This window comes from Labeo rohita, chromosome 8 (genome assembly GCF_022985175.1).
Source record: "Labeo rohita strain BAU-BD-2019 chromosome 8, IGBB_LRoh.1.0, whole genome shotgun sequence".
In the NCBI taxonomy this organism is placed as follows: Eukaryota; Metazoa; Chordata; class Actinopteri; order Cypriniformes; family Cyprinidae; genus Labeo; species Labeo rohita.
Window position 1 is genome coordinate 29837198 of NC_066876.1, and position 26131 is coordinate 29863328.

Below are 26131 nucleotides of genomic sequence, written 5' to 3' on the forward strand. Positions count from 1 at the left end.
ACCATGCTACAGTGTAGGACTGAAATGCATTTGAAAACTAATTCATTTTAGGATTTTATTTCCTGTATTTTATTAAAAGTTCCACATTCCACATCATTCCGCATTCAATTCCAGATCATCCCTAACAAGTTTAAAAGATAAAAAAACAAACTTGAATGTACGCTACATATTCTGTGCAAAAAAAAAAAAAAAGGTTAGTGTCTGCGCTGCAGTGCACCGTGCACATGTTAGGACATAAGAGCTGCTCGCCCACTGGGACCCAGGTTTAAGTTTGACCTGGGTCATGTCCCAATCCCACTCACCTTCTCTCACCCAATTTTCCTATTTTGTCTACACTCCACTTTCCTTTAAATGAAAGGCAAATAGGTGAAAGACCAAAAAAGGAATAATAATACATCAATTATAAAAAAAATAATATATCTATATATTCGCTTATATTTGTAACTAAATAAATAAATAAAAATACAATATAGGAATAAATAGTTCAACTGGAATGACACGAAGAGGAATTGCAAAATTCAACACATCTATATTAATCAATCAATCAATCAGAGTTATTAATTAACTAAAACCATAAAAAAGGCAACTGAAAAATAAAATAAAATCTATAATAAAATAATATAAAATAAAATCCGTCTATCTATCTACACATCTTCCATCCATCCATCTATCTATCATCTATCTATCTATCTATCTATCTATAGTGCATCCATCCATCATCTATCTATCTATCTATATATAGTGCATCTATCATTTATCTATCAATCTATCTATAGTGCATCTATCTATCTATCTATGTCTGTCTACATATCATCCATCCATCCATCCATCCATCCATCTATCTATCTATCTTCCATCCATCTATCTTCCATCCATCTATCTATCTATCTACATATCTACATATCTTTCATCCATCTATCATGTATCTATCTATCTATCTATCTATCTATCTATCTATCTATCTGTCTGTCTGTCTGTCCACATATCTTCCACCCATCCAGCCATGCATCCATCCAATCTATAAACATTCAATTTTCAACAGTTCTCAATTAAAAAAAACCTCTAAATTCTAAATTAAAAACAACAGTTACAATATGTCCATTACTTACAATTCCAATTCATTTTAATTCTACTTCCCATATTTGTTTCAAATTCAAATTGCAATCCACATTCTGTTTGTGATCAAATTGCATTTCCTCCACATTTCTGCATATTTTTAAAAACTCTACGCAGTCAAATAATTCCTTCTGCCAAGATCACCTCGTTTACGGGCAGCTTCTATAATTTCCTACACTGGGCTACTGTATCCTGCTTTCTCCCAGGTTGTATTAAATAATAACGTAGAGGGTGCATTAAACATTTAACACCATATCCAAATGAACGAAGCAGACATCTTAATTCAGCTGCTCCTGCTCTGAACGCCGCCCTGTCAAGGTCAAAGGAGAGGAAGCGTAAAGTTGGATATTAAGTCCCGGTAATGTGAATTCCACTCGGCTGCCGCCACAGACCAACCAATCGAATCTTGCACTCACTGAGAGTCTCCAAAGAGTCTTTGCTCGCCCCTTTGATCTGCGCACATGCATTTCTTTTTGCACAGTAAGGCTAAAGCGGAGCGTTTATCCGGCTATCTCCAGAGGGAACATGGCCAGTCGACCCAACCCAGAATAAAACATTAATGCATCAGGTGATCTCTGTACTGCATCTTCAGGAACACCCACAAATATATTCATTTATTCAATTCAGACATTCATTAACATGCACGCTGAAGCATGCAACCTGATGGAGTTATTTGCCTTTTCATTGCCCGGGATTTCCAAGCCACAGAAGTGCATAATTATATTTGGAAAATATGATTATAGGGTTTATAATGCTTCTTGTCACTGTGTTTTTCATGCATATTAACATATAAATGCAAACAAAACGTACTAAATTTGAAATCTGAACATTACTTTTGCTGTTCCAACATGACGGCTTCCAGATTTGATTTGCTTTGGAGACTATACAACAGTCACATAGCCAGGTCTATGTAAAAGTAATTAGCTTGAAGGTGAAATGTCACTGATTAGGTTTTAAAGTTGCTGGATGGCGTCACAGACTTATTCTCCAGACGCAAACTTGCTTTACATCATTATTCACTTCAGATCTTTCTTTCTGCTGTAGCTCTCAAATTTCATTTGCATTTCTGCATATTCAAGCATGTCGGCCAAAGTGATATAAGAGAAACCATACAGGTTTTAGAACAACATGACGGTGAAAACTAATTAATGAAGTCTTTTATGTATTAGTTAACTCCAGAATTTAAATTTCCTGATAATTTACTCACCCCTATGTCATCCAAGATGTTCATGTCTTTCTTTCTTCAGTCAAAAAGAAATTAAGGTTTTTGAGAAAAACATTCCTGGATTTTTCTCCATATAGTGGACTTCAATGATGGCCAGCGGGTTGGAGGTCCAAACTGCATTTTTAACGCAGCTTCAAAGGACTCTACACGATCCCAGCCTAGGAATAAGGGTCTTATCTACAGTGAAATGATCTGTCATTTTCAAAAAAAAAAAAAAATATATATATATATATATATATATATATATATATATATATATATATGTATATATTTTTTAACCACAAATGCTTGTGTTACACTACCTTGACTTCACACAGTCACACAGTTGGACAGGTCACATGACAAAGTGAATGTGCAAAGAGTCAAACTCCCTTCACAAAAAAGGTAAAAGAGAAAATGAGATTGAGTTTTTAGTCCTACCCCACCTTTTTGAACTGAAGTACACAGATGAAGAACGCGTGGAATCAAGAAGTCGTAGACGTGCTTTGCGGAGCTAATCCAAGACGAGCATTTGTGGTTAAAAAGTATAGAAATGTAGAATTTATTTTTTTTTTAAGAACATGACCGATCATTTCACTAGATAAGACACTTATTCCTCAGCTGGGATGGGATCATGTAGAGCCCTTTGAAGCTGCACTAAAACTGCAATTTTGACCTTCAACCCGTTAGCTCTTATTGAAGTCCACTATATGGAGAAAAATCCTGGAATGTTTTCCTCAAAAACCATTATTTCTTTTTGACTCAAGAAAGTAAGACATGACCATCTTGGATGACATGAGTGAGTAAATTATCAGGAAATTTTAATTCAGGAGTGAGTTAATGCTTTTATGTACAGAAAGAAATCTAAAGTTCTGTCATGAAACTCTAGATGTTAGAGATTGAGTTAGGTTCTAACTCAATCTGACAATGGCATCATGACTCACATGGCACAGCTGATTGGTTCTTTTTGTATCAGCAGCCAATGAGCTTGCTGCTCAACATTCAAATACTCGGCTGGTGCTTGCTGTAGCAGTTCCAGCACATTTTAGAAACGCTCCATCTTCCCCAGCTCCACCTGTATAGATCTACTACAGGGTGATTTTATACATGATATTTATCTGTGTTAATTCATATATGTGACCCTGGACCACAAAATAAGTCATAAGGGTCATTTTTAATACATCATTTGAAAGCTGAATAAATAAGTGTTACATTGATGTACGGTTTGAAAAAATTTGGCCGAGATAAAACTATTTAAAAATCTGTAATCTGAGGGTGCAAAAAAATCTGAATATTGAGAAAATCGCCTTTAAAGTTGTCCAAACGAAGTTCTTAGCAATGCATATTACTAATCAAAAATCAAGTTTTGACGTACTATCAGTAGGAAATTTACAAAATATCTTCATGGAACATGATCTTTACTTAATATCCTAATGATTTTTGGCATATAAGAAAAATCGATAATTTTGACCCATACAATGTATTTTTGGCTATTGCTACAAATATACCCAAACTACTTAAGACTGGTCCAGGGTCACATATGTTATTTTTCTTACATGCTCACAGAACATCTGTAGTCTCTGTACTTGCTCTGCCGTAGCAGCATGAATGTAGCAGATCATTTTAAACGCAGACATGATCATGACTGTACGTCTAAGCTACATACATTTTTATAGACAAAGCGAGTGGCACTTGCCTAAACAAAACTACCATGCGGTCTACAGGACATTTTCACCTGTATTGTCATTCGCCAAGAGAAAATGTGTGAATAAAGTTAAACACATTATAGCACATTATAGATGACTTCAAGCTGTAGTCTGCACCACTGAATATATACAGATAGTTTGAAACCATAATACTGTTAGATCAAACATATGAACCTCTAACATTAATGAGAACCATCTGTTTGGGGCTGCTCTTTATGAAATGGGCAAATCTAATGATATAATACAGATTTTATATTTGGCTTCCTATAACAGGTGGAAGAAATCATATTACACACATAGTTCAATACGTACGCAATTTTATATAAAATATGTAGACTTCTAGCTATGCTCAGATATGGTTATCCTCTTCCCATGATTAGAAAGATTAATGTATAAAGTGTGCATGTCATTCGATGAAAAACTGCTGAAAACCTGATAGCAGGTAATATATATGTGTGTGCGATGATCATGTAAACAGGATGATGTATTGCTTGAGTGTGTTAATACGCAGCTCCTGACATTTGCACGATAAGCTCAGATATTATGAGTAATATGGTGCTATTTCCCACATTTACATAATGCATGGGAAGATTGTCATTAACGCTAATGTGAATCTGATAGCTAAACCTGTCCACTATTGTTACAGACCATCATTATTCGCCCACTGTTGCCCAAGAGCAACTGAAATGTAGCTGCACCAAATTCAAACCCAAAAAAGTATCCAACTCATACTGGCTACGACTAAAAATAGTATGTGAAACCATATATGCAACATGACAAATATGAGTTTGGGGCATAACCCCCAAGCGGGGGTTGATACAAAGCGCAAGTGTGACTACCGACTTTTTTTTGTTTGGTTTTCAGATAAAAACATTTTTCTCCACAGGGATTTCAAAAAACTCCTTAATAAAGAATAAAAAGAGTCATGAATCAAACTGAAGGTGTGACTCATAACTTTGATTCAAAGCCAAAATTTGAAAAGAACTTTAAATTACATTATTAAATAATCCTGATTGATTTCAATCATTTTAATATTCATTTTTAGTCACTGGCTCAACAAGCTGCATTAGTGTTCAGGGAAATCTGTTTAAAAACAAATCAAATGAATAGACACTGCTGCCAGTTTATTTGTAACACTTAAAATGTAAGGTCAAATAGAGTGTGTTGCATTGTGGGATACAGTCTTTCACAGTGTGCAATGGGTATATACTGTGCTTTTGCCAAATGTAGCAGCTCAGGCGTTCCATGCATACAGAAAACTAGCATACTTTGTGCACTATACTTACTACATACTAAAAAAACTGTATTATGGTATGATAGTATGACATTCGGAACACAGCCTACATGGGCTATAATCTGCATCACAATACCATGCAACATCTGAATTATTCTCATTGCATGTGTGGGTGTTTTCTACCCAACAACAACATGGGAAAAAAAGAAACCATATTGAGATATTTTGCAAAACAGCCAAACGATCCAGGAACAAGTTGGAGAAACATATATGCACATTAAAACTGACTATACTTCATCCATCCTCCTCATCCTCTGCTCTCGAGCGCAGTGACACAGCGTTCCACACTTCATTCATCACTCTGAGGGATTAAACTGTATCAATGAACAAGGGAAAACCGGACTTTGTCATTTTTGCTTCCCTAAAGCCTGACAGCAAACCAATGGCCAGAGACATGGCTGAGGAGTATTGTGCAGAAACAGCGCATAACTCATTCACAGCTCGGTTTATGAGCAAATGACTCACTATAGAGAACTATAAGAGAGGTTTCAGAGCATAACTGGGGGGTTTTGTAGCTCAGGGTGATTCAAGTTTTACTAACCTTGCAAATTTGGATTTTTAACATATGGGCAGGTGTCTTGCCTGAACAGAATGGGAAAAAAAAACTCACCATGTTCCAAGAGCTATTATACTTTATTAGATACACGTGACCCTGGACCACAAAACCAGTCTTAAGTAGCACAGGTGTATTTGTAGCAATAGCCAAAAATACAATGCATGAGTGAAAGTTATTGATTTTTTTATTTATGCCAAAAATCATTACGATATTGGGTAAAGATCATGTTCCATTAAGATATTTCGTAAATTTCCTGCTTTATTAAGTTATTATTATTCATTTTTGATTAGTAATATGCATTGCTAAGAACTTAATTTGGACAACTTTAAAGGCAATTTTCTCAATATTTAAATTTTTTTGCCCCCTCAGGTTCCAGATTTTCAAATAGTTGTATATCAGGCCGAATATGTTAAATTAATTTTTAAATATGCTTTTAGATGTTGTATAAATCTCATTTTCAAAAAATTGACCCTTATGACTGGTTTTGTGGTCCAGGGTCACATATAAAAATAACAACTATATATATATATATATATATATATATATATATATTATCATCATCATCTAAAAGCGAAATAAATAAGGTTTCCACTGTCCATTGATGTAGTTGATCTGAGAAACAACTATTTGAAAATCTGGAACCTGAGGGTGCAAAAAAATCAAAATATTGAGAAAATTACCTTTAAAGTTGTCCAAATTAAGCTCTTAGCAATGCATATTACTAATAAAAAAATTAATAATAATAAATTAATAAGGTAGTAAATTTAATAAAATAAAATAATAATATACATATACATATATACATATATATACATATATATATATATATATATATATATATATATATATATATATATATATATATATATATATATATATATAAGGCAAGACACCTTAAAAACCTGACCTGAATGCTGGTAACCAATTTCAAAGAGCTTACATTGAAAAAAAAAATTATAACAATCTGAACTATGACTACCTTTGACTTTAAGAACAACACGCTCTGTTCATATTCAAACTCAAGTTTCCTTTCTTCTATATAAGAACACTGTCAGCATCATAAATGAGCAATGAAGCAGTAAGTGGTTTGGATCACATGGGAATTTTCCAGCAAGTTCTTAATGGACCTCATCTACTCCAACCTTAGCTTTTTAAACACTACCATGGAACCAGTTTCACTGCAGTCCAAACAAACGCCAGTCGATAGTCATCGAAGACCAATCTGTCGCATATTCAAAACATCACGAGCTGTGGATAAAAAGGGAATGGACTTACCCAAGTGTTGTCATGGTGACTATGGTGTACCAGAAGGAGGCTGGGATGCTGGTGAAGTTGGTTCCCTTGGTGCCTTTCTCGGCGTAGAACATGACTGTGGCAAATATGATGATGGCCATGGTGAGGGAAAACAGGAGGAAGCCCAATTCAGAAGCACAGCTCTTCAGAGTATAACCCAGGATCCGCAGGCCCTGAGAGTGACGCGAGAACTTGAAGATCCGGAAGACACGGAACACCCTCAGCGTGACGAACGCGCCGCTCACGTCCTCGTTCTCGGGCATGACCAGGCCGATGTAGTAGGGCATGATGGCGACGACGTCGATGACGCTCATAACCGAGCGCATGAACTTGCAGCGGCTGGGCGCGGCGAAAAGCCTCATGAGGTACTCGAAGGTGAAGATGAGCACGCAGGCCGTGTCCATGCAGAAGAATGCCAGCGAGTACTTCTCGCCGCACGGCAAGTCTTTCTTGCTGCCTTTGGGGGGTCGGCATGGGACGGTTTCCACAACGTTCGCTATGACGGAGACGGCGATGAAGAAACCCGTGACGTAGTAGAAAACCAGAGCCATGGTGCTTGTGTGGGGGTTTTCGAAGGCGCGCCACAAACGTTCCCGAGGCGTGCTATGCGGCGGCAAGGGAGTATCTGTTGCCATCTCCGCCTCCGTGTCCTCAGCCAAACGTTCCTGGTTTTCTTTCTTGCGATCCCTGTATTCTTCCATACAACAGTCGCCGATAATATCCGGCACGATGCCGTAAAACGCCAGCTCCTCGTCGAAGGCCTGAATGCACTCCTGCCTCGGGTAGTGAAGTTTGCCGGTGCGGTAGAAGTTCAAAATATGGCGAAACATCTCCGGGTCCCGGTCGAAGAAGTACTCCTGAGTGTCCTCGTTGTAGAAAAACTCCTTTTCCGAACTGCCCAGCAGAGTGTCGGGATAGCGATCTAGTGTGTTTTTCCATGTCTGGAAGCGGAGCCCGCTCACATTTACGAAGAGGATCTCGTCGTTGCGACTCTTTTTGTCTACGGGTGGTTTGGGCATGGTTTTCTTGGCCAGAGGAAGCCAGCCAACGGCTGCTGCCCTGGCAAACGGTAGCCATGTTGCCACTCCGGCAGCCATGCTTATTTCGGTGGTTAATGAATCAAATACACCAAAAAACACTAGTCAGCTTTTCTGAACCTGTTTGGACCAGAAAGAGCCTTTCCGAACTAATCATCCGAGCTGAGAATCTCAAACTAGTTCCTCGGTTTAATATGCTAGGAAGGAATCCTGTGAGGTAAATGGAAGTGGGCGAATGTTTTCATTATCTGCTACAAAAAAATTTGAGGCTGTCAGAGTGTCAAAGCCATTTAAAGCTCAGGATCTCCATATATCACGATTCAGACCCATTAAAATTCATCAGCTCAAGCTTTTGTTTGCAGATTGTGGCTGTTCAAAGAATCAGTTGAGCCATTTCAAGGGTTAACTCTCCTGGCCATTTCTTGCAGGCTCTGCCGGAGAATACTGATTTGTTGCTGCGCTGTGCCGTTTCAAATTTTTATTAGTCTGTGATGAGGCTTTCTGAAGTTAGCAAGAAGACTATTTCTCCTCTACTGGGTCCATTCTTTCGTTTGAAGGCGTTCTTGCTCCTTTTTATGCAAGACTCTTCCCTTTATTTTTCTTTCCTTTCTTCAAGTAGCTACTCAATCTCACAAGAGGCTGAGAAGATTTTCAAACGGAGGTCTCAGAACCACAGCCACCTGGACTCCACGTATGGCCGTTCATTCATGCACCTGTCATGAAAGAACACAACAAATCCTTAGATGATGTTTCAAAGCAACATGGGACACAGTAGCTACTTTCACCAGCTTGTTTTACGTCAGCGACTGTTAAAATAAACAAGGCTCACAGTCTGTTTATGAGAGCTCTCGCACGCTAAAGTCATTCACGCTTTGTACTACACAGAAAACGTGCCGTTATTTTTTACATATATATAAAATAGCACATTACAATACACAGAAATACATTCATGAACTGCATAAAACTATATACTACTTTAAAAGTAAAATACTTTTTCAATGCAATCAGACAAACATACATTTTTTTGTGTGTTCAGGTTCACAACAATCAATATGCGAAGTATAGTCAATCAATAATGTGTTTCCCCACTTCTAAGCTAATGCAACTTCCTGTTGCATATAAAAATGTCTCAGTGTGAAGAGCCTCCCTAATCCAGAATCAGATTTTAAAACCTACACAAACTTTGAAGGGCATCATCACATAACCACACGGCTGCCCTCCTGTCGGAGGACAGGTGACCCAGCCCAGTCCCAACATAATGCATATAACATGCTCTCACAATCAAAAATCAATAACGCATTACTCTACACCTCCTGCACCATGCGCAAGAACATGCACGTAGAAGACAGTAAAGTCTGGGTTTACTTTAGCACTAACGCAGCTCTATGGCTGCAACTTATTCTTTTTTTGGCTCGAACGCGTCAGACGAGAGTGCGAAAGCGAATGTAGGTGCTCCTAAATTTGTACATCCCTAAAGTGACTCCCAAAATCAATGAGAGCCATAAATAAAACAGCATAAAAAAGTCAAGCAAGTTGCCAGCAGTAACAATAAGTGATGATTTATCTTTAAAGACTTGTTACCTCTGAGCCGGACGAGAGGAGGAAGAGTTCAATGTGACGGAAAGCTGCTGAAAGAAAGAAAAAGGAAAGAAACGGCAATCTCTCTGCAGCAGTCCTGGCATCTCGCATGCAGCTTGTGAAGGAGCGACCGTAACGCCTAGTCCTCCTTGCCTCTCTCTCCTCTCCTCCGCTGCTCTGTTGCATTCGTGCGCTGCCTCTCTCTCTCTCTCTTTTACTCTCATTTGCTTGCTCAACCTCCCCACCCTCTTTCTCTCTCTCACTCTCTCTCTCTCTACACTTATACACATCCATTTAAAGCTTAATATCTCTTGCAAATGCATCCTGCCCTACAATGGGGCATAGAGAACGAGGCAATAGCTCAGGTTTCACACAACCTGACAATACTAGATCACACAATCTACTTGTGCCCTTTGTTGCAGCTTACTGCATTCAGACACATCGCATCCTCTCCTCTTTCAACAGATCGTTTCATATTGCTCCACCTCTCTCGGCAGTGGGAGTAGCACGAGAATTCTTATTCATTCTTATTTCAGTTTCCTCAACTGCTTCCAAGCACAATGGGGTGCCATCACACTTCTGAAAGCAATCTGTAAGGAAAATTGGTGGAGAATGTGTTTAAATCATTGAAGAAGGTGAGAAAACTTTGGGAGATGCTTTGTGAGATTTACATTAATGATATATAGCATAACACTGCGATTTCATTGTTTGGAATCATAAAATTGTATTATATACAGTAGATTATCAGGACACACTTGACTGAAAATCTTTTGATGTGAAACAATGGTTGTCAAACAGGAGGCCCGGGCTCACTAGGGGGCCTCAGTAAATACCCAAGGGGGCCTTAAGATGAATTAAAATAATTAAAAATATGATAAAACAAGTATTAAAATAAGCTAACACAACTTAAAACCAACATTTTTAAATTCCTCTTCAAAAACCAAGTTAAAAATTATATATATAATTATATGAGAGGAAGAAAGAGAGATTTTAAATGATACTGTATTAAATTAAATTAAATTAAATATGTATGGTAACACTTTACAAAAAGATTTCAATTAATTTACAATTAGTTAACATGAACAATAATTATACAGCATTTATTTAGTTCAAAACATACTAATACATTATTAAAATTTTTTGCATATATATAGTTATAAAAATCATTATTAAAAGTTGTGTCTGTTAACATTAGTTGGTAATGTATAAATGCTGTAAGAATATATTGTTATATTATATTATTATATATATTGTTTATTGTCAATTCATGTTAGTTAACGCATTAACTAATGTTAACAAACGAGACCTTATTGTAAAGTGGTACTACCACTACTACGCACTGATACTACGCACTAACCAGTTATAAGGGTCAATTTTTAGAATTTGAGATTTATACATTATCTGAAAGCTGAATAAATAAGCTTTCCATTGTTGTATGGTTTGTTAGGATAAGACAATATTTGTTGAGATACAACTACTTAATCTCAAATCTGAGGGTGTGAAAAAAATATCTAAATATTGAGAAAATCGCCTTTAAAGTTGTCCAAATAAAGTTCTTAGCAATGCACATTACTATTTAAAAATTAAGTTTTGATATATTTAAGGTAGGAAATTTACAAAATATCTTCATGGAACATGATCTTTACTTAAATAAAAGAAAAGAAAATTTTGACCCATACAAGGTATTTTTGGCTATTGCTACAAATATATCCATGCTACTTAAGACTGGTTTTGTGGTCCAGGGTCACATATTAAAATTGTTAAAGTTAGCAAAAAAAAAGCACTCAACAAGTGTGCAGCATACCGTATCAAAAGCATCCCAGCATTCATAGCATGTAGCTGATTGATGAACGTTCAGACCGTGTCAAGCTGGAAATCATACAAAGAAGAGAGAGTTTTCATTAATATAATGTGTGTGTGTGGTGGGGGGGCCTTGCATAATTAACCCTTCAATGACTTAATAATATTCTAAAATGTGGAAATATTAGTATTAATGAATGAGTAGGTGTGTTCAAACTTTTCATTGGTAGTATATAATCATCCTCCTTCAGCCATCTTAAAATCTAGATATCGGTATTGGCATAATCCATTGAAAACCCATATTGGCCAACTACTAGTTTACATTCACAAACTGTTCTTTAGTCTACATACTGTATTATTCATGAGGACAAAGGCTGAATTCAGCAGCCTGACACTCATTCATGTAGCATTTATACCAACTGTGCCTTCCACTGCTGTCTTGCGGATGCAACACACATGCAACTGGGGTCTCGAATGGCTTGTTGTGCTCCACCTAAAATAGAGGGATTTGATTACATTGGTATTTATATCTGTCCTGTTTACCCTGTGGAATTAACCATTTAATGTAATAGCATACTGTACACACATGCATGTAAACATTGTCTGGTTTCAATTATAGAGCAGGCATTACATTTCTCTGCGAAGTGTCACGTAAGAGACGGATTGACGGGATGTGCAATTCCATTTGGAGCCACTAGTGGCACAAAAATTACACACATCAACTCCATGGCAAATTTATAGTGGCTTTTGGCATGTCGATCCATTCGATCAAGCCTCACTTTAAAATGAAGCACTCTCTTGGCTGCCTCCAAAGCCTACTTGAGCAAAAGAAACAGCCGCTACTGTAATTCCCAGTGATAGCATCTGTTATGAGGATTGAACTAAAGGAGTTTTCAGGGCGTAACGATTGATTTTGTGGAAATATTGGAGTTTCGATATACGGAGTGGGGAAAAAAACAGGGCACTCTCACGTAAGAGGAACTCCAGCACGCTGGAATAGAGTGAAGTAAGCCAAGATGATGGCAGAATTGATTCCTGGATCCTCAAAATCAATGGATGTGTTACAGCTGGAGTCTTCAAAAGGAATCCTGGGAGCAAAACAGGTCAACAATGCAGGAGGTTAGTTTAAAAATAAAGAGAACAAAGCTTTGTTAGTGTTATCTGGTTTCATGCAGTCTTATTTAGAGTAACAAATAACTGCAAAATGTGCTGTAAAGAGTTATTTTAATTTTTGTGCCTCATCAGAATGAGATTATTACAGAATAAATGATGAAATCTTGCTTCTTGTAAGGACACATGGAGAACAGAAGAGTGGTAGTGCATGGAGGACAAGAGCAGATCAGTACAAAAACATCAATAATTCACTGGTTTTACAAAGATCCTCTCTGTGATGAAAGCAATGAGGTAGAAACCCAGAAGAAAGGTGAAAAGAAAAGAAACTTCCTCAAGTTCCCACTTCCTGCCAGTCTCATGGGACGTCGCCGAAATGGTCGAAAGTTTGCATTAACTCAAGGAAACAGATTGATCATGCATTCACTGCACTGTATTTCTGCCTTCAACACGCTGTCATATTAATGAATGACAATCTTATATTAATTGGGCTTGTTTTGAATATTTTTCTAAGTCTAATTACCCAATTTCTGTGTTTACAGTCACACCGTGACAGATTCTCAAAGTCTGCTAGAGGAATAGTTTACTCAAAAATGAAATTCTGTCATCAGATATTCACAACAATGTCGTCCCAAATCGATATGACTTTACATGAAACACAGATGGATGTGTTTCAAACAGAAGGACTCCATCAAACACCAAAAAAGTGGTCCAAATGACTCTTGCAATGATGTTCAAGTCTTTCAAACTTATTTGATTGCTCTGTGGGAAAATAAGAACAAAATGTATGTCTTTATTCATTGAAAATATATCTCATATGCCATATACAGTTGAGGTCAAAAGTTTACATACACCTTGCAGCATCTGCAAAATGTAAATTCTTAAACCAAAATAAGAGGGATTATACAAAATGCATGTTATTTTTTATTTAGTACTGACCTGAATAATGATGATATTTCACATAAAAGATGTTCACATATAATCCACAAGAGAAAATAATAGTTAAATAGATAAAAATGACCGTTCAAAAGTTTACATACACTTAATACTGAGTTTCACTGGGGGGTGAAAACTTTTTGCATTTGAATATCAGGGCATATTTAATTTATTTTGTCTTCTGAGAAACATGTAAGTATCTTCTGTAGCTTCTGAAGGGCAGTACTAAATAAAAAAAATAAGATATTTAGGCAAAATAAGAAAAATGTACACATCTTCATTCTGTTCAAAAGTTTTCACCCCCCGGCTCTTAATGTATCGTTTTTCTTTCTGAAGCATCAGTGAGTGTTTGAACCATCTGTAATAGTTGCATGTGAGTCCCTCAGTTGTCCTCAGTGTGAAAAGTTGGATCTCAAAATCATACAGTTGTTATTGGAAAGGGTTCAAAGACCAAAAAATGCTGAAAAAGAATTTGTGTTACCTGAAGGATTTTTCTGAAGAACAGCAAGCAGTTTAACTGTCCAAGAAAAAACAAAGGACTAATGAACAACTACAAAACAGAAAAAAGGCAGCTGTGGATCATTCAGGTAACAGTAAAGTATTAAAAAATAATAGTAAAATAATTAACATTTTGCAGATTCTGCAAGGAGTGTGTAAACTTTTGACCTCATCTGTATATTCCAACTAAATGCACAAATGCATGTTTAGTCTTTTTGTGAAGCTAGACAGGTTGAGTTCACTGCAACTTACTTCTAAATTTCTTCTCACATGTTCCACAGATGACAGAAAGCCCTCAAATATATCAATTCAATCCACAAGACTTTGGTGCAGTGACAAAATGTTCTTTTTTCATAACCGAAACAACAAAAACACAACATTGAGTTACTCACTCCAAACACAGAGAAATGAATTATTGTTGGTGAGGCTTGAATTACAGTGAGAGGCGTTGCGTCATACTTCTGGAGTCTTTCTATGAATGATTGAAGAAGATGGGGAAAAAGCTTTCCTGCAGGTCTCTGCACTTTACTGCAATACTTCACTCCACAATGCAGGCCAAAATACTGTAAGACGCTAAAAATGCGCTCTAAATGCACCTGAATGCAACTGAAATCAAACCTATAAATATGACTGAGTATACAGTTATGGTTATATATCTCTCTAAGACCCACTGAATAGCAAAATACTTTTTAAAGCAATTAAGTAACACCCATTTTTCAATAACCATGGCTTAAAAACTTCACATAACAGCAGCTCACACTCTGAAATGTATCATAGTGGAGTGATAAGAACATTTATAAGAGGGCTGCTCTGAAATGAACAGGGAAAGCTTTTATAGAGGTGCGGTGCTGCTGTGTTGTAAATGTGCATTTTCATACCTTATAGGAGGTCAGTGAGGTGCAGGAATAGATCAGGAACGTCAGACTTTATAGAGAGCAGCAGTTGAATACATCCATTTCAGCCTCCTACTGCAGCTGGGAATGTTCCTTAAGAAAGTCTAAACCAAGAAAGTCAAAGCATATGTGATTTTATATTTAATTTTAACTGATGACATTTTGCAAACTTCTAAAATTCCCCTCTAAAAGAAATATGGATAAACATTATGATTTTTACAACCACTGACTTCCTAAAATGTTTCAGTGCATATAAGCACTGCATGCAAAATGCTAAATAATAAGTTATAACAACACAATAAAAATAAAATGTATTAAATATATTTAATATATTGATATGTATATAATAAATTGTTTCAAAATGCAAAATAAGGGTTTAATAACAATTGACATGTACTACGGAACCTCTAAAGGGAATAAATACCAGACAGGAGGGGAAAAAAATATTTCAACGCTTTCTCACACAATTATATCGTTCGGTAATTATACTGTATATAAACTGCGGGCATCAGAGAGCCGCTATTAATATGCAAGTCATTGAAATCGCTTTTGAATGCAGTCTAGCTTTTTACTTTCACTTTCAGATTTGCGATCAGACATACTCTGTTTATTCTATGGAGTGGCAGTACTTACCACACATTTTACAAGATTAACATTATAGATCTTTGTCAACGGTGCTCAAGATCTGCAAATCATTCGCCATCGTCCTGTCAGTCATCTCTCCTTACTCTGTTTAGGTGGTAAGTGAAATTTTATGTACTGTAATGCAAGTTAACATGCTACCGCTAGCAAGCGGCTAACCATGTCCCTTTAGTGGCTCTGTAGAAGGCGTTATACATTTTCCGTGCCTTTTTTCCTTTTTTCACTGTAAGAGCGAACGCGGCCATTTGTAAATGTAATGCGTTTGGATTCGGGTCTCATCCGCTTCCAGTTATTTTTAGCTGTACAAAACAGCTGGTTTTGGTGTTCGATATTGAATGTTTTCAAGATGCGTCATCAGTCAGCGGCACTAAATGTAAACAATGCCACTGAACCGAACGAAACTTGCATATTTTGCTGATTATAGAGGGTTTGCACCGACGTCAGGTTCTGGTCAGTTACCCGGATGCGCGGCCATTGCGGCAATAACGTTACTCATATGTAAACAGAAGCATTGATTGCATGGTTAGTGCACCACTGAAGATGTTGTTCTACTAATTTATGCTGTCTAAACCACAGAAAATGTGTGGAAGCTGCCAAATCATATAGAGAAGGACTTAGTAAGCAGGAAAGGTCGTTTTATTTGGACAAACTAAAGTTAATACAGGGCTCAACGCTAAACGGCGATAGTGTTTCCTTGGTTACTGGTGTACACAAAGCTGCGCCATGCTGCTTTATTATACACTTTATACAGATGCTAGATGAAAAGGAAATGCCAAGTTAACTTTTCTGAAAACAGACAGTTCCCCTCAGAGACACATTCATAAAAACTCCTACCCCCAGTTCATTATTATGGGTTTCTTCCAATATTTTGTGCATCGTGAACAGTAAGATTGATCTGCCTGCTACAGTATTTTCTCCTTTTTATGTCTGTCTTCAGCTGTTAACGGCCTTTTACAGACTAAATATAATAATAACGTAATATTTCCACAAAAATGGCATTTTGGAACACGAATGCAGTGCAGTGAATGTACCACTTGCATGGGCCACAGGGCAGTCCATATAAAGGGTTTGCACCGACGTCACGTTATGGTCAGTTACCCGGATGCGCGGCCATTGCGGCGATACTCATATGTAAACAGAAGCATTAATTGCACGGTTAGTGTACCACTGAAGACATTGTTCTGCTAATTTATGCCGTCTAAACTACGGAAAATGTGTGGAAGCTGCTAAATTATATAGAGAATGACTTAGTAAGCAGGAAAGGTTGTTTTGATTTTGACAAACTAAAGTTAATACAGGGATCAACGCTAAGCGGCGACAGTGTTTCTGCTATATAATGCTTTATAATGCGTTATACAGCTGCTAGATGAAAAGAAAAAGCCATGTAAACTTTTCTGAAAACAGACAGTTCCCCTCCGAGACACATTCATATAAACTCCTACCCCCAATTCATTATTATGGGTTTCTTCCAATATTTCGTGCATCGTGAACAGTGAGATTGATCTGCCCGCTACAGTATTTTCTCCGTTTTATGTCCGTCTTCAGCTGTTCACGGCCTTTTAGAGACTAAATATAATAATAACGTAATAGTTCCACACCAATGATATGTTGGAACATGAATGTAGTGCAGTGAATGTACGACTTGCACAGGCCACAGCGCAGTCCATATTGTCCAGCCCTTTAATAGGTGGTAAACAACCGTACGATCTGCCTCCGTTGTCCCGGACTGATGGCCCAACAGTTCTTCCTTCTATTTCTAATCCTGACATAGTGAATTACTTTTGTTTCTTCGTTTTTTCGCCAAGCCTATACACGAGTTCCGTTCAGTTCAATGGCATTGTTTACACTCAGCGCCGCCGCAATGGCCGACTTCCAGATTGATAATGTAATGTGAAAACACTCTATTGCTGCTAAAAAAAAACGGTCAATTATTGTCATGTTTTGGGCTGTACTAATCGCTCGGACTGGGAAAAACATTTAGAGTACTATAGATTGCCAAAAGTTATAACAAATCAAGGAGAAGAGTGCAAAAAACTGTCCGAGGAACAAAATGCATTTGTGATTGGTCAAACTAACCCAGGATTTCCAGGACAACATTCGTGTTTGTTCTTATCATTTCTGGTCAGGTAGGTGAAATAATAGGCTAATATCTTAATTAATACTGCTCATATGTATCTTTACCACCTATTAACTTTAGTTTGTCAAAATATTGAGCCCTTTCTTGTCCTTCTCTATATGATTTAGCAGTTTCCATACGTTTTATTCCGTAGTTTAGACAGCATAAATTAGCAGAACAACATATTCAGCAGTACATTAAACGTGCAATCCATGCTGTTGTTTACATCCGGGTATCTGACCAAATCACAAATGCAAACCTCCTATTGCAAGCTGGTGTCTTATGATATTATTTTAATGCATTATCTTAATTGTGAACACACTGGTTTGTAGTGAAAACAGTTTCACCATTTACCGCACTTTGTTATTCTTCTCGTTATTTCCCTAAAGCACCTAATGATGCGAAAGTCTCGCACATTCACAGAAAATGGCTTACTTCCATGTTGCAAAATAAGGTGGATAAATATCTAAAATAAATCTGAATGTGTCTGTGTAAGAAAAATTTTTATTATTAGTGTTTTCTTTTTTTTTTTTTTTAGTTTTTATAGCAATTTACTATTTATTACACTTATTTAAATAAAGACTTCAAATATATTACATATTTTTGCAACGGAAAGAATAAAAGATTTTTATTTCATATTCAGAATTAATAACATTATGAATATATTCAGGTGTCATATAATTATTATTGCCTGTTTTGTAGCCAATTTTTTCTTTCCTTTTTTTAACAGGTCAGACACAACTATTGTGCACAGCACACTGCTATTACAGATAATCTACTACACCGTCATCCATATGACTAATGGATTTGCACAAGTACGACATATTACACAGGTAAGGTTATAAAGTTGTGCAAAATTGCTTTTCGGGAAGCAAATGCTGTGCTCCATTTCTCAAATCCAGTTTACCGTTCATAATATATTTGTGTGGCGGTCAGAGCGTCGGTGCAGACACTATTGAGAAATGAAATGTGAAAGCTCGCAACTCAGAAAGGGTAAAAATTCTGCCAAGTTACCAGTTAAAAGCCCTGAATATGGGATCGGGAATGTGGTCGAGATAGCATTTGACAGCGCGCTTAAAATTCAGAGCACAGCCTTCTAAATCTACTAGTCCTCTGGGAAGACAACCAGCACAACACTGGATCCATTTATGCGACAACTGCAGAAGTCTAGCACTAATACACATTCAACCCTCACCCTATAAAGTCAGACTGTCCTCACCGTCGCCAAGATAAATATTAGTAAGAAGAAGCACCAGTACAAAACACTGCTTAAAGAATGCCAGAGAAGTGTGTGGGTTAGAGGAACGTCTTTTAAAACAAGGTACAGTCGTATTTGAGTATGTCGTTGTCATTCTGAGCTGGTGCTGCATAGCAAGTAGATTATCCAGAAGCCCACAGCAAAAATCATTTTCCACAGATATTGAATCATTATTGAAAACATTGTCTCTACTTTGATAAATAGTCAGCAAAATATACAAATTAACTGATATTTTGATGCCTTCATCAGAAAAAGGCAAACTAAATCTAAAAGTAGTTGAATGAGCATTTTGTTTTGCCTTCAAGTTGTCTGATTGAGTAAAACTACAAAAGTTTTATATCCAAAACCTGATAAATGCAGTGATTTCACCCGGATCCAATGTTTGCATCACACTTTGTTTACTAATATGGTTTAATATCTGAATAAAAAAATAAATAAAAATGTGACCAAATAAAATGACAAGTGATAGAGCAGTTGAAATCAGTAAACTTATGTCAAAATGTCATTTGTTATCAACTTATAAAAATATGTAATATATATATGGCCTATAAAGATACTACAGCCTATACATTTTATAGCCTATTAAATATATGACAGACATTTTAGAACATTTAAGTAATTTTAATGTTTTTTATTATTTATTATTTTTTATTATTATTATTATTATTTTAATTTATGTATTATATTTATTTTCTATGTATTATTAATATATTTATTTATTTTTATTAAGCACTGTTTTATATGGTTTTTTTTATTTATGACAGCTATTTATATAATAATAAAACGGCACGTGACAGAGTAATTGAAAGCAGTACATTTATGTATAAATAAATAAAATAATACATAAAAATATCAAATATAATTATAAACTGTAAGTATAAGACATATTTTAGATTGTATTTTTTTGGGTGGGTGGGTGGTTTTTTTTATTATGATAAAATGTTTTATATGGTCTTTTTATTTATTACAGTTATTTATTTAAAGACTAAAACTATTTAAAAATTATTTTAAAAAATTAAATATATATATATATATATATATATATATATATATATATATATATATATATATATATATATATATATATATATATATATATATACACTGTGTGCAGAATTATTAGGCATGTTGATAATCTGGTCATATTTTTTTTCCAAACACATTTTACCAATTCCAAACGACAACAATCTTAATAACTACTATTAATTTTGTATTTAATCATTTGTAAGTGATATATAACTGTCCGTGAAGGCTGGAAGTGAAAAACTCCTTATATTCAGGTGTGCATAATTATTAGGCATGTTTTCTTTTACAGATAAAATGAGCCAAAAAAGATATTTAACCCAGACTGAAAAGTCCAAATTATTAAATGGCCATGAGAAGAATGCAATACTAATGCATTACAAGAATTTGCAAAGTTAAGGCTTGACCATTGGACAGAGAAATGCTTGTTGAGTCTGCATGGTCAGAAAAAACAGGTGGAGAAGAAAAGATGCATGTTAACTGCAAAAGAATTAGGAATTAAGGTGAAGAATTAGGTGTGACACCATCAGGAACCATTTAGTCTCCAGCACCACCATTTTCCAGAACTGCAACCTACATGGAGTCTTCAGAAGTTCAATGTGTCAGGTTCTCAGAGACTTTGCTTGAGTAAAAAAATCCTAAAAAATGCCCCTGACTTAATAAAAATAACAAGCTGACGTGTTGTGAAATACATGAAGACAGTTTTTTTTTTTATAGGCTTTATAGACAGATAAGTTGAGAGTGACTCTTGAAGGACAAGCATCACATTCTCTTGTACCTCTAATTCAAGAATTCATCTTCCAAAATCTGGCAAGTAGGTTGCAGTTCTGGAAAATGGTGGCGCTGGAGACTAAACGGTTCCTGATGGTGTCACACCTAATTCTTCACCTTAATTCCTAATTCTTTTGCAGTTAACATGCATCTTTTCTTGTCCACCTGTTTTTTCTGACCATGCAGACTCAACAAGCATTTCTCTGTCCAATGGTCAAGCCTTAACTTTGCAAATTCTTGTAATGCATTAGTATTGCATTCTTCTCATGGCCATTTAATAATTTGGACTTTTCAGTCTGGGTTAAATATCTTTTTTGGCTCATTTTATCTGTAAAAGAAAACATGCCTAATAATTATGCACACCTGAATATAAGGAGTTTTTCACTTCCAGCCTTCACGGACAGTTATATATCACTTACAAATGATTAAATACAAAATTTACAGTAGTTGTTAAGACTGATGTGGTTTGGAATTGGTAAAATGTGTTTTTATCAACATGCCTAATAAAAAAAATATGACCAGAATATCAACATGCCTAATAATTCTGCACACATATATATATATATATATATATATATATATATATATATATATATATATATATATATATATATATATATATATGCCTATAACTATACAACTATATTTCTATATATATCTATATCTATCTGTCTATATATATATATTCTGTATCATCAGATGTGACATTAGGAAGCTGTTGCATTATATGTTTCAGAACAAAAATAACTACCACATACAGTATTACGTAAATAGAATTAGTAATGATGATCCATGCACTAAAACAGATACAAGTCCTTGAGTTTGACCGGCAGTATAAATTTAGGCACAAATGCAATGAATGTGCATCTTGAATAAAAGTTTAATCTCTGCTGCAATGCCGCTGGAGAGTTTCTCTCTGCCCTCCAAAACAATCTAATTGATGGATGTGTGTAGTCCACACTTTTATGCAGATAAAAAGCGCCAGGCCTGCTGCTGATGTTATTACAGGGACTGTTATCGTGTGCTGTGAATGAGCGATGGGCGGCACTGAGGACTCTGGGAGCAGGGGAACACATAAACTTTCGCTTGCATGTCACATTTTTACCTCCCTGGAGGGACTCTTCATTCGAGGGCCGGCTCTTTACACAAGCACTATTTGCTTGTCACAAGAAGCTTTGCTAAAGCACAAAGCGTTGTTATATATTAACACCTACAAAATTTACCATAGTAACCACAGTTTCCAGAAAACCAACTGTCATCATGGGGAAAAATAAAAAATAAAAAAATCATATGGAGGCTTTCAGAATCTCTCTCTATTGTACAGAATATGTATTTATTTACATATATTCTATATAAAATATATTTAAAATCAAAATTTAAGTTTTTTGGCTTTTAGTATGAATATGTCGGCCTTAAGGTTATCGGGAAGCTAGTGTGCTCCAATAACAAAATTCACATTTAGAAGATAAAAGCATTCAAAACTGTAGTCTCTAACTTCCGCCAATACGGATCAACGCCTGCCTGCACTTAAGCTTCTCATCAAACCTTTTGTCCAATCAAATGCTCCCTAGAATCTGAAGCGTCCCGCCCCCTTCACGTTGCCGCCGTGGATATTCCAAATCATAGCAACTAAAGCGTCTCAGCTGGAAAAACACTGTGCCGCCAAACGTTCTCAAGCACCACCAGCTGGCTGTTTTAAGAAGAGTGCCTGACATTTTTTTCAGCTGTCTAAAAACTCTTTGTTGGACACGCGTTATTGAATATTTATTGTTAGGCATAGGGCCTATTAGTCTTTCATGCATTTGTGATGCGATCTAGGAAAACCCAACACATGGTGAAATTTGACTTGTTTTGATACCACATGAAAGCTGGGTTCAATCCCTTTCCAAACCTGTTTTTATTTTGTCCATAGCTTCAACCAAAGTTATCACCTCAGCAGCGTGTTCTTAGCATAAGGGAAAGACACAGTCATTTCTGCTTGCTGCAATAAATCGCTTTTTTTTCTGCACTAAACAAGTAAATTTCGCCAAGATATTTTCAGAGATGGTAGACCAGATGTTAAAGAATAATAATTTAATGAAAACCTAATTTTGACAAAAAAAAAATTACATTTTTCAAATTTCCTGAAAACGTCCCAGCACGACATCCGATGGGTTTTCCCAGATCGCATCACATTTATGCAATATACTGGAGCCAAACTTGAGAAAGCAGACCAGAATACTCCACTGTGTTCCTGGACACGCAATTTGCGTAGCTGTAATTAATAGGCGGGGATTATGCTAATTGTGAAAGAGTGTGCACGAGCGCCCTATTAACTAATTATTTGAATTCATTAACATACACATTTAACTATCAAATCGGACGTTTACGAAGTGCTTGTGAATCCGGAGTAGAGTTTTCGGGAAGGTCTGTTTTACATGCAAATTGCTCAGAATTTACTCATATATTTACTCACGTTTCATGAATGAGGCTCAATGTTTCGAGTTTAATGCTGCATTCACGCCATGCCATAATTCCGAGATGAAAACGCGCGACTCTATCTGAATTATGTGTTTCTATGGCAACACTATCAACTCATGTGTTCCTAAACTCGTAATTACAACCAGTTACAGATGTACCACGTGACCGCTGTCAGGTTCATTTTGGCGCTACATAGGCGCTACCTCCGAGTCTGACAACAATCTGACAATCAGAATTACGGTAATTACGACATGGCGTGAAGGCAGCATAAGTCCAGTGAAGTTAATCTACTCTCCTGTCTGATTTGTTTGTCGGACAGAATGGCGGATCAGCATTATGACTGGTCAGATCGCCTGTCAGTCAAGCTGTTTGCAAACAGTCAACTGCTCTCCTTCCTATTGCATGTCCTCAATCTGGCAACCCGCGTAAGTGTCGAGTGTGAGGGGAGTGGGAGAATTTGGACTGCAGTACCTATTTAAACCTCTAACTGTCAGTATTACATACCACACCTCTAACTATATTTCTGTAAGTGGAAAATATGATTTGGGTGTTTAAATATGCAAGACTTCAAAAACACCACAATGCCAACATGTTCTTTGTGGTTGCCATGTGGTAGCTAAGGTGTTCTAAGTGTTTTTTAGCAAATTGTCTTGTGGTTGCTTGATGGTTACCTGCTGGTCTACATCAACAGACGAAACCATCTCTCTCTTATGATTATATGGTCTTCAGGTTCTTCCTTCAAATTTAAATGTCAGGATTTATCATCTGCAATGCAAAAATGGTAATAATATCAAATAAAAACTATTTACAAGATATGTTTCATGTACACAACCAGTCAAAAGTTTGGAATAATTAAGATTTTTTTAATGATTCCCGAAGGATCATGTGACACTGAAGACTGGAGTAAGGATGCTGAAAATGCAGCTTTGTAAATAAAAAAATAATAATTACATTTTAAAATATATTCAAATAGAAAACAGTTATTTTAAATTGTAATGAAATATCACAATATTACTGTTTTACTGTATTTTCACATAAATGCAGCCTTGGTGAAAAACTTCCAGAAACAAACAAACAAACAACAAAAAAAAACTAATTATATAAGTAACTTTTTAAGGGTATAGTGTATGCAGGAAAGGGTGGGATGCAATACATGCAAAATGCAATATTTACTGTACTGAACAAAACAGGTATCAATAACTTGTATGCTGGCAGATACCTCATAATATGAACATCGTAAAATACCTCATAATATGAACAAAGCATAATAAGATAGAACAAGAGATGATGTACTATGCATTCTGGGATGTTGGGATATTTTACGGATTGTTGTGCAGATAAGCTCCCAGCCTAATAACATTTGACAGCAATATTTCCGTTGTTAATGGCAAAGCAATGGAAAGTGCTTTGAGTGCAACGAGATAATTTAGAAAAAAAAAACAACAACGAAAGAGAATTAAAACAAAACTTAGGAGAGTAAACCTCTGTAAACTTTAGATCCATTCCTTTGGCTAAATGTGCACATTATCTTTAGAGAGAATGTAGAAAAACAAGACATTATGGTCCTTCACATTTATTCTTAGGATACAGACTAAGTTGCTAAAGATGTTGGTTCTAGTTGCCATGGTTCAGATCTTTCTAAGAGAACAAGGGTTATTTCTTCTCCAGTGATTCAGATGTTTTTATAATGATGTACATTAGCAGGTTAAAACACACACACACACACACACACTCCTCCATACTGACTCCAGTGAAAAATCACTCTGCTTTCCCATCAACCCCATCTCTTTCTCACGCAAAGGAGTGTTTCCCTCATGCAAGTTCTCCTCTCTTGACTCATCAACTTGATTAGATTTCAATTACGCCACACTTGCCCCCCCTTTCCAGGATGGACCGAAAGCTAGCGAGAGGAAACCCTGCTGAGTCGAGTATTGACTGAGAGATAGAGAGGGAGAGGGAGAGAGAGATAGCTGAATATAAAGGAAAGAAACAGGACACATTATTTATTCATGATGACTCTATAATGATTCCTATTACCCCCATAGATTGGCTTCTTTTAATGGCCACTCTCGTTTACCCTCTCTATATTTCTTCTTCGTCATTTTTATTCACTACAGCAAAACGTCAATGCGGCAACAGTGGACACTGATTAGAGCTGGAGAGCGCAGTATCATATAAGCCTGAGGTCTGGTCCATATCGCAGCTTATTCCGGCAATGAAACGCCCATTTAGACAGAAAACTTGATGTAAAGTGATTAAGAACAGTTCTAATGAATTTGAGATAGGATGTGAAAGGTGAACATATACAGTAGTAGATGATCAAAGATATCCTACCTGGTCCCAAACTCCATCCTTGGGCCTCACAGTCCTCCTCAGAATCCACAGTTTGTCACATGGACTGCTGGATAACAGTCCACCGTGCAGTACTGCTTTTTCCTGTTGCATCTATTTTTTGGTTTGGTGAGAGATATTTTATATCAGTAGAGGGGGAAAAATAGACATCCTAGCTCATCTATCTATCTATCTATCTATCTATCGATCTATGACTTGGCTGGAAAATTGTATTGACCAATCAGAGGTTGGGACTGGATTGATAGATTTTATAAACATGATCTTTTATAGAAGGATTCAAAGTGAAACACTATAAAAATCTTTTATTTTTCTACACAAAATAGCTAAAAACTATTTACGGATAGAACAAATGATAGAACGATAGAAGGACAGATAGATCAAACGATAGATAGATGGAATGATAGGTGATAGAATGACAGAAAGCAATAGATAGATAGATATGGATGATAGATGGATGGATGGAACAATAGATAGATAATAAAACGACA

General features: G+C 36.3%; 1 protein-coding gene across 1 annotated transcript in view; it reads right to left on the minus strand.

The window, feature by feature from the left end:
- Positions 1 to 9961, minus strand: part of kcnd1 (potassium voltage-gated channel, Shal-related subfamily, member 1) — a 92364-nt gene extending 82403 nt beyond the window's left edge. Inside the window, exons 1-2 of the mRNA XM_051116607.1 lie at positions 9788 to 9961; positions 7152 to 8919 (exon numbers count right to left, since the gene is read on the minus strand). Of these exons, the coding sequence (XP_050972564.1) occupies positions 7152 to 8266 (1115 nt within the window). The 5' untranslated portion in view covers positions 8267 to 8919; positions 9788 to 9961. The remainder of the gene's footprint in view (positions 1 to 7151; positions 8920 to 9787) is intronic.
- Positions 9962 to 26131: the final 16170 nt, after the last annotated feature.